General features: G+C 38.0%; 1 protein-coding gene across 8 annotated transcripts in view; it reads right to left on the bottom strand.

Annotated features, from left to right (window-relative positions):
• MTUS1 (microtubule associated scaffold protein 1) overlaps window positions 1–9794 on the bottom strand; it is a 202678-nt gene that overhangs the window by 3710 nt on the left and 189174 nt on the right. For 7 of the 8 annotated variants that reach the window (XM_084627576.1, XM_084627578.1, XM_084627577.1 and 4 more), the window contains 4 exons: window positions 8735–8808; window positions 8517–8612; window positions 1876–1992; window positions 11–108 (listed from right to left, as the gene is read on the bottom strand). In XM_084627576.1, coding sequence (XP_084483702.1) covers window positions 11–108; window positions 1876–1992; window positions 8517–8612; window positions 8735–8808 — 385 coding nt within the window. Of the gene's footprint in view, window positions 1–10; window positions 109–1875; window positions 1993–8516; window positions 8613–8734; window positions 8809–9794 lie in introns of those variants that run through there. The other variant, XR_014711532.1, reaches the window with a different exon arrangement.

Raw genomic sequence — 9794 nt, 5'->3', positions numbered from 1 at the left:
TATTTTTTACCTTGAAAGTTGCATGTGTTTGTCCATCCGAGCTTTTAGTTCTTCATTTTCCTGCTGAAACTTCTTCATTTTATCCATTAAGACAGTGTTGTTTTCCACCTTTAACAAATGAACAAATTGTTGGGGGTTGTATGTGGATGTTTGTTTTTTATAAAAATACAGAATAATTGCATTGGCAAGTACCCATTATATGCATTACTAACCTGAAATTGAGTTTGTTACACTAAGTACAAGTTAGATTATTTTAAGATACATAGAATTATCTTGAGGAAATGTAAAAGTGACGTGAAAGTGATTTATTGCTCATCATCAGTAGGCAAGTCTACTTTTTGCTTCTTAGTTGGCATTTTGCCACTTTTGCTTGATTAGCTGCCCACTAAAAGCTGAATCCACTATTTGAATTTCTGGGCTGGTGGCCACAGTTCTCTTCACATATAGCATTACAGATGGCTGAGACACTAGATCACCATGCAATATATAGTCTAGGAAAGGTGAAAAATTCAAAAAAATGTTCTCCATATATAACTAGCTCTCCCTCAACCTTCACTACCACCCACAAAATCAATTCTGTATTAGCAGAAGTGATCTGATCCCCATCTAAAAAAGCCACACTCCTGCATGTCCCAATTAGTATCACGGGAAAAAAGCTTCTTTTAAAAACAAAAACAACTTTGAAATGGGTTAACATTCAGTGGATTTCCGAAAGTCAACATCTTTAGTCAGAAGAGACCCTGTGGGCAACAAGACTTTAGAGCCCATGATTACACTGAAGCGTCTAGAATTTCATAATGACTTGTAAATCATCACTGGTATATGGCAATAGTTGGCTCCCAGACAAAATGTAATAGCTGACTGAGACCCTGCTCCCTGTTATTTAAGCCTCTCTCCTCTGCATTAAATGGTAAGATTTCCATGAAGATGATGGCAGAAGTATTCAGCTAGTGCTCAAATGCCCCAGCCAGGATCAAGGCCTACATCATGCTAGATGCTGTACAAACATTATAGGATTTCCTGCCCCGAAGAGCTTCCACTGTAAAACAACAAAAATAGGAGGGGTTTCCAAAGAGTGGTAATTTAAAGAGGCCGTAGTAGTATCCAATACATCAGATCAACATAGGCTTTAGGTGGAAATGAAATACTTATTTACTCACTGTCAACATATTCAGATAATTTTATTTTTCTGTATCATGTTGAATGGGTTGCTTCCTTTCTTGTTTCAATAAGCTCCTTAACGTGACCGTTAACATTTTTTGCCTGATGGGCATTGTGACATAGTGCCAGCCTGGACTACGTAAGCTTCCCCACAAGGTTCTGCCATGCAATCAGAATCTCATATGTAGCAGACTTATAGTCCTATTGGGTAAATGCTTTGAAATTTCACCTGATGTTTGTCAAGAGTGGGGATTGTATATTGTGGACAGTAACTAACTAGTACAGATTATTTTTAACAACCCAAAACAAAATGGAACAGAAGTCTAGAGGTTAAAAAGTTAATCATGCCACCTGGGGATTCCCCTCTTGCCTCTCCCACTTCAGTCAAGAGAGAATACAAAATAGCATTTACAGGATTTACAAGTTAAATTGCATGGAAAGAAGAAATGCGGTTCAGAAAATTGGCTGAAATTTGATTTGTTCCTCTCTGTTCCACTGTTTGTTTCTCTTATTGTATCATTCAGGAAACATCTTTCCTCAGATTGCAGGCCAGCACAGGTAAAATTGTACCTGTGACATTAACATGTACCTTGTGCTCCTTTGCAAAATTTTTGTTTGCTTTTCGTGTATACAATTAGCTTAGTGTTTAAGCTTGACCAGCATGAATTCACTGAAAATCTGACAACTTAGAAAACAGTCCCCACAGAATCTTACCAGTTTTTCCATCTTCATCAGCTTTATATCTTGCTGATGTAGTTTCTCATTCTTGATCTCCAACACTGCTTTCAAACTTTCCAGTTCCTGTTTCAGATACATAATCTGAGGGTTTTTCTGAAATGATTTCCACAAAAGTTTGCTTATTTCTCAGAACTTCAATTTTAAAAGGTATATAGTAAACACTTGTAAATCTCGTGTTTGTAATAACTTTATGAAATCAAGTGGGACATGGTTTTGAGTCAGAAGGAAAAAACAAAGATTTTCTTTTTCCACTCCTGAATATTTATTCTCCTCTCCCTTAATTTCATTTGTCCCTCAGTATAAAGATCTAAAGACTCCCTTTGAAAATGTAATTTAAGAAACCTCTATAAGAAGGTTAACCTCTGTTCAAAAGAAATAGGATAACTGGCCAAACATATACAAATTTGCTTTTGTATAAATGATAAAAACCCTTGTGGATCAAATTGATACATTATTGAAGGCATAGTAAAACTTATTCGTTTTACAGTAGTGCTGAGGCTCCCTAATAGTTAAGGCTGCTAAGAACCCCAGAACCCTCCTGTGTTCTCCTAGTCATAACTAAGCCCAAGAGAAGGTTAAAATATATATATGTACACATGCATGCACACAGAGTCACTCAGATATTTTGTAGCACTCAAACAACTTTTCTTGTATATGGGTAACTCAGAAGCTGAACTTTAAACCTTTGAATTTTACATGCATTTAATCCTCTTTCCAGTTTGAAAGCAGCACTTTATAATTCCCCTATGCAGCTTTCATACTACTATTAGCTGCATAACATACAGTTGCATATTATTCAACTATACTAACATTGTCTTGCTGCATGGTATGACTTGTACCTGCTAGCAAGCTTAATATTTACTGGTTAGTAAGTGATGTAGATCTGTAAAGGGTTATTTTTAGGGCTGTCAAGATTAAAAAAATTAATCATGATTAATCGCACTGTTAATAATAGAATACCATTTAAATATTTTTGGATGTTTTCTACATTTTCAAATATATTGATTTCAATTACAACACAGAATACAAAGTGTACAGTGCTCACTTTATTTTTGATTACAAGTATTCGCACTGTAAAAAAAATAGTATTTTTCAGTTCACCTAATACAAGTACTGTAGTGCAATCTCTTTATCATGAAAGGTGAAATTACAAATGTAGAATTATGTACTAAAAAACTGCATTCAAAAATAAAACAAAGTCCATTCAGTCCTACTTCTTGTTCAGCCAATCGCTCAGACAAACCAGTTTGTTTATATTTGCAGGAGGTAATGCTGCCCGCTTCTTGTTTAGAATGTCACCTGAAAGTGAGAACAGGCATTTTCATGGCACTGTTGTAGCCAGCGTTGCAAGATATTTATGTGCCAGGTGTGCCAAAGATTCATATGTCCCTTCATGCTTCAACCACCATTCCAGAGGACATGCATCCATGCTGATGATGGGTTCTGCTTGATAAAAATCCAAAACAGTGAGGACTGATGCATGTTCATTTTCATTATTTGAGTCAGATACCACCAGCAGAAGGTTGATTTTCTTTTTTGGTGGTTCAGGTTCTGTATTTTCCATATTGGAGTGTTGCTCTTTTAAGACTTCTGACAGCATGCTCCAAACCTCATCCCTCTCAGATTTTGGAAGGCACTTCAGATTCTTAAACCTTGAGTCCAGTCCTGTAACTATCTTTAGAAATCTCACATTGGTACCTTCTTTATGTTTTGTCAAATCTGCAGTGAAAGTGTTCTTAAAATGAACATGTGCTGGGTCATCATCTGAGACTGCTGTAACATTAAATATATGGCAGAATGCAGATAAAACGGAGCAGGGCAATTCAAATACAATTGTCCCTCATGGAGTTCAGTTACAAATTTAATTAACGCATTATTTTTTTAACAAGTGTCATCAGCATGGAAGCATGTCCTCTAGAATGGAGGCCGGGGCATACGAACGTTTAGCATATCTGGCACATAAATACCTTGCAATGCCGGCTACAAAAGTGCCATGCGAATGCCTGTTCTCACTTTCTGGTGACATTTTAAATAAGAAGAGGGCAGCATTATCCTGTGTAAATGTAAACAAACTTGTTTCTCTTAGCGATTGACTGAACAAGAAGTAGGACTGAGTGGACTCGTAGGCTCTCAAGTTTTACATTGTTTTGTTTTTGAGAGCAGTTTTGTAACAAAAAACCCTACATTTGTAAATTGCACTTTCATGACAGAGTTTGCACTACAGTACTTGTAATTGAAATCAAAGTGTATATTTCAGTTCACCTCATACAACACAGAATACAATATATATGAAAATGTAGACAAACATCCAAAATATTTAATACATTTCAATTGGTATTTATTGTTTAACAGTGTGGTTAAAACTGTGATTAATCAGGATTAATTTTTTTGAGTTAATCTCTTTAGTTAACTGAGATTAATCCACAGCCCTAGTTATTTTGTAAAATTAACCTATACCAGGCCTCTTTTTCCATGGTAAAAGTGTTTATGTTTCACAACTGAAGTCACAGGCAATAAGAAGAAAAAGGCCTATTAAATCCAAGTCAGTATGTAGGTAAAAACTAGAACAAGGAGAGAAGCCAACACTGTTGAAACATGTCTATTACTTTAAAGATAAAATTAATTGTGCAACTGGGATGAAAGTTGTTTGTGTGTATTTGGAGCAAACAGTGGTGTATTGAATTGAGTAGTGTCTTCATTATCGCATCAGAGAGAAAAGGACTCTCCTCTCTCTCACCCCAACCCCCAGACAACATGCACATTTGTGGGATACAGCCCACACAGACGGAGGGGCAGGCTGAAACTTGATGCGACAGTCTTTTAGGCTAAAAATGGAGGGCTTTGGTAAATGCAAGGCCTTCAGGTGACAACCAGTACATATTGCAATTAAGGTGAGAGCCTAACTAGCCATCATATATTTGAGTGATTGGTGCAGCTGTGTTTAATGTCTGCTTAATTTGTGATTCTTTCTGTTTGGACCCTTGGACAAAAAGTAAGCAAGAGAATTTGGATTCTGATCTCAGAGAAGGCCAAGAATGAAATAATATGTACACAAAGGACAAAAGGCATAGTGATCCTTTCCCTAAATACTGTTGTGAGGAAGCTGGGAGATAGGGAGACACAAATGACACAAAAGGTGTCAGTCTAGGTTTTACTGGTGGTTTTTTTGTTTTTTGGGGGTTTTTTGGGGGGGGGGGGGCGAGGAAACCACAAGTCTTGGTATAAAACTTAAGTTATTCAAAATTCACATTCAGAACCACGTGTGTCAGCAAGCAAGTTTTCTCCTCTTCCCCACTCCGAAAGCAGATTTATAAAGTTAAATTAAAATAAGAGTTACAAATATGCCACTGAAGAAAACTGTTTTGGCCAATTAATCCTTCCCACTGAAAAATCTGAAGCAGGGAAGACTCAAGCCCATGGTTCACCTCAAATTACTGTCACTCTCTCCTATTCAGGCTATCAGGCTGGGAGAAGCATTTCCAGCTGCATAAAAGACATTGAGCCTACTGCCCCTTCAACCTACTCTGTGCCTGAACATTCATGGAAAAATATGGTCCCAACCCCAGAGTCCATCCATGTTGCCCTCATCTCTCCCTCCCCAGTCACACAACTCAAGAAGTGTGCTACGATTGGTTCCTCCCACTGCACTGGTAGGAGGCAGAGCAAGAGGGAGGGAAGGAAGGAAATAAATTCTGCTGTGAGTGACACTGGTTTCCACTAGATAAAACCAGCAGTATTTCTGCACTTTGCAAGAGAAAAATTCATAGAAAATCCTCCTCCCACTTACTGGCTCAGCAGGCCTCTAAAACCTGTATGTGTCCATGATTTATGGGTCTTGCCAGGATGCTGCTGCTTGAATTCTGCTTCCCTCAAACTGATTTCAGGTCTTCTCTTACCATCCTTTTCTAGTCCTGTGGTCTCCTGAACAGTGTGTAAAGGGAGGGCAGCATCTGGCCCTTTAACCTTATTTTATAGCTTTCAAAGTAAATCTTAACAAGGACAGACAAAACTTTTCAAAAAGAAACATTGGAGATAGGAGACCACCCATCGACTAGAAGCCTCTACCCTGTGTCCATAAGTGAATTAATGGGTGCACATACATCAGTAGCTGCCACAACATAGCATATTCGCAAGCATACAATTGTGTAAAACCTTCAGAAGCAGGTTACAAATAGCAAGAAGCAGACAAACTGATAGTTTGCTACAGCTAAAATGACAACCAGGGGAACCATCCCCACAGAAAAGACTGAAGTGTCTGATGTCTACCAGCATTAGAGTAGCCTGAAAAAATTGAAATCTGACTTGGTCTTCTAAGAAATGACTATAGGCCAAGTTGAAAATATTGATAAACATGCCTATCCCACCAGAATGCAGGAAAAATCTCATTCAGAGCACACTTCTTAAAGCAGGAACACCACAGATTTTTTTGTATACATTTTTGTATTTAGAATTCAATCATAAGTGCAAGATCCCTTTAAGTATGCTTGATGTTTTCATATCCTGATATTAAAATTTAACTTGTTCCTCCAACAGTAATATTTTCTCTAGTTTAGAAACATTTCAACCTTTAACATTCAAGTTAACTGTTTGATAAAACCCGCTTCACCATGCTCTGGTTGCTGTCCTTCAGACCAAAAACTTAACTCTGTTGCTTCTAGGACATACATTGCAATACTATGGTTAACAAAAAAACGCCCCCAAAACAACTCACGCAATGAAGAAGTTACAAGAATGTTAGAACAAGTCATTGCTTTCAGTCAATCTCATGACCACTTCAGGGAATACCAGTATGACAGTGTGGCTGATGTGATTAGGCCCTATGATGGCATCCCCTGAATAGATATGTGGGCACAGTTGGCAACAGGCTTTGTTGATACTAGTCTCTCTCCTTCCTGAGAGGCATCCTGGGATGTAGCTGTGACACTACCAGGTCAGGTGATAAGATCACCAGATACAAAATATCATCTTGGACACTGCTGGTACTTTTCCTCTGTAGGGGGATGGGGATCAAACAAAGGTTTCCTGCCTTAGGTAAATCCTTTTTAAGGCTGGGGAGGGGGTTGATCTAGACTCTCCTCCATTGCCTACCCAAGAAGAAAGACTGCTGAAAGTACCTGAAGGGACAAAGGAACTAACCTGAGAGAAAGACAAGGGTGAGTCCAGACTGAGGGCTTGTCTACACTATACAGCTTTTAGCAACATGGTTGTGTTGCTACAGCCGTGCCACTAAAAGTCAGGCAGTGTAGCCACTGCTTGTTGGCTCTCCTGCCAACAATGCTCTGTTCACATTGGCACTTGTTCCGGCAAAACTTGTCTCTTTTGCAGGTGGGGGTGGGTTTAACACCTCTGAAAGACAAAAGGTTTAGGCTCTCCAGCCTCTTGCAGCACACACACACAGGTAGGGCCAAAAGTTTTGTCGTTCAAGTGCCAGTGTAGACATCAGACGGAGGTCCAGTCTGTAAGAAGAAATAACGAACTCTAAACTACAGAAACTCTGCCACTTGCCTAAAATTAGATTTAGGGTGAGAAATTACTTCTTGAAACCTGTCTCTAAGATCTTAAGCATAGTATACATGTTTTGTTTTATTTGTTCAGTAATCTGCTTTGTTCTGTTTGCGATCTCTTATAATCGCTTAAAATCTGCCTTTTGTAGTTAAATTTGTTTTGTTTATTATTAAACCTAGTTTGTGCAATTTCTAATGGGGGGGGGCAAGAAGTTGTGCATGTCTCTCTTCAGGGAGTGGTTGAATTTTTAGGAGTTTGTGCTGTGCAGATCTTTCTATACAGCGCAAGACAGTATTATTTTGTGTTTATTCCCCAAAGGGGGTGTGCATGTCAGTGCTGGGTGAATCCTCCCACACAGAGCTGACTTTAGTCTGTGTCTGCAGCTGGTGTGGCCCTACCTGTGTGTGTGTGCGCACGTGCACTGCAAGAGGCCAGAGAGCCTAATTCAGCAAAACAGGGAGAGGGAATACAGGCTGGTGGAGCAGGTGAAATCCCAGTACATCAAGTGGCATCCCAGAAGTGGGGGGTCTAACCCATCACAACCAGTTACTCAGTATTTTTGGGAATAGTCAAGCAGGTTGGACCCTAAGCTGGAAGATGCACACGGTGGTCCTACTTATACAAAACCGTTCATACTTCTGACAGTTAACTTTGCAGGAACTACCTACTGCTATAATTGCAGAATAACCTACTGCTAATTGTGTACCAATTGTTATTCAACAATTGTGTACTTTTAAATGTGTTATATTTTGATTACTATCCATTTACCCATCTAATTTCAAGTATTTCTACTGGCATATGTACCTTTGCTACTAACTGAAGACTTGATAGTGTCCCTACCTGTAAGCAAACCCTAGGAATACCCAAAAAAAACCAAAACCAAAACAAAAAACCACCTTAAAAAAAATAGAAATCCCATATCTATTTTCATTAACTTTTGCAAACTAAACAAATTTAGTATGTCTGAAGATCCATCTGGAGAGATGGAACCATGTAACAAACAGCAACATACATTCCTTGAAATGGTACGAAGTCAGTTACTGTATACAAGGAAAAATAGACTTGATCATGCTGTGCATTTGAGAATTAAAAAAATTAAGCTCAATACTTACCAGATTTGCTTTTTCTTTGTCTATTTGTTTTTGCTCTTCCAACTTTAACTTTTCATTTAAAGATTCATTTTCCCTTTTTAATTCATCAATTTTTTTCTAAAACAAAAACACAGTGTAAGAGTGAGGCCAGAAATTGGGTATGTCTCTCTCCAAAAACATCTCTCCCTCCTTGGTTTTGAAATTGTTGCAAAGTCTTGTGAATCACACCCTTAACAAACCTCTAATGATTCCTGTTTCTCTTTTAATGAATCTTCAAATGAATTCCTTTCCAATTCATTGGCATTCTTGAGCTCTGAAATAAATACCAGATTTGCAGATGGTTACAACACTGCATAACAAGTCAACCATATTTTAGAGAAGTCATAGTTAAAAGGTGATATATGCATTCATAGTCAATAGCAAGAATATTGACTAGAGCTAGTAATATTAATCATCATTACTCTGGCTTGAAAACAGATGAGATGTCCAAGTGATTTGCCTTCTAGGCATTCATAGACTGGTCCCTCACATCTCTGGTACACTATACATAAGTTTGCTCACTAAAATATCAGCTTTGAAAGTACTAAGTACTTAGCTATATGCAATGAAAAGCTATTGGAATTGCATACACTGAACACATTGTTAGCACTCAACTAAATATGCATGTCTGACAAACAAAAAAAGCAAAAGTTGTAATTAAAATATTTGTCTATGAGGAACTCCTAAAGGAATAGGCTCATTATCTTTGCACCATTTTATACGTCTGTGAAATACTGTAGATTCTTTTGGCTTGTTCCTGTTTCCTTTGCAGTCAATGGGAGTTTTGTCACCGATTCCAATGTATATAAAATTGAGCCATTATAAAATGGGTTATTAAGAGATGAAACACATTTATTCTCTTTTAAGGACTAAGTTAAGGCTCAAAACTGCTTGGTATTGCAGGTTATCTTAAAGAATTTCCAAATACTGACCAGACTTTCCACCCCCCCGCAGAAAAACTGAATTCCAGACGTAGTTTCCGAGCTACTAGGGAAACTAATGCTCAGCCAAAGAGAGGCCTCTCCAGGTCAGAATGGGGATAACTGTGTCTTCACTGTATTTGGATTTTAAAGAAAGCCAATTTTATGGGGCTCCTTAGCACTTAGCAACAAAAACTACAGAATGATCAAGTTACTGAACTTGAGATTTTGAAAGCAGCCTAGAAAATGTAGACGCCACTTTCATTAAAGAATTAGAAAATGTGTCTAAATCTTTTATACTGCTTTCAAATCTCACCCTAATTTTTAACTCAATGAGATT

The sequence above is a fragment of the Lepidochelys olivacea genome (assembly GCF_965140295.1).
Source record: "Lepidochelys olivacea isolate rLepOli2 genome assembly, chromosome: 4".
NCBI lineage: Eukaryota > Metazoa > Chordata > Testudines > Cheloniidae > Lepidochelys > Lepidochelys olivacea.
Note: the sequence above shows the minus strand (reverse complement) of the source record. Positions and strands in the feature narration are given on the sequence as shown.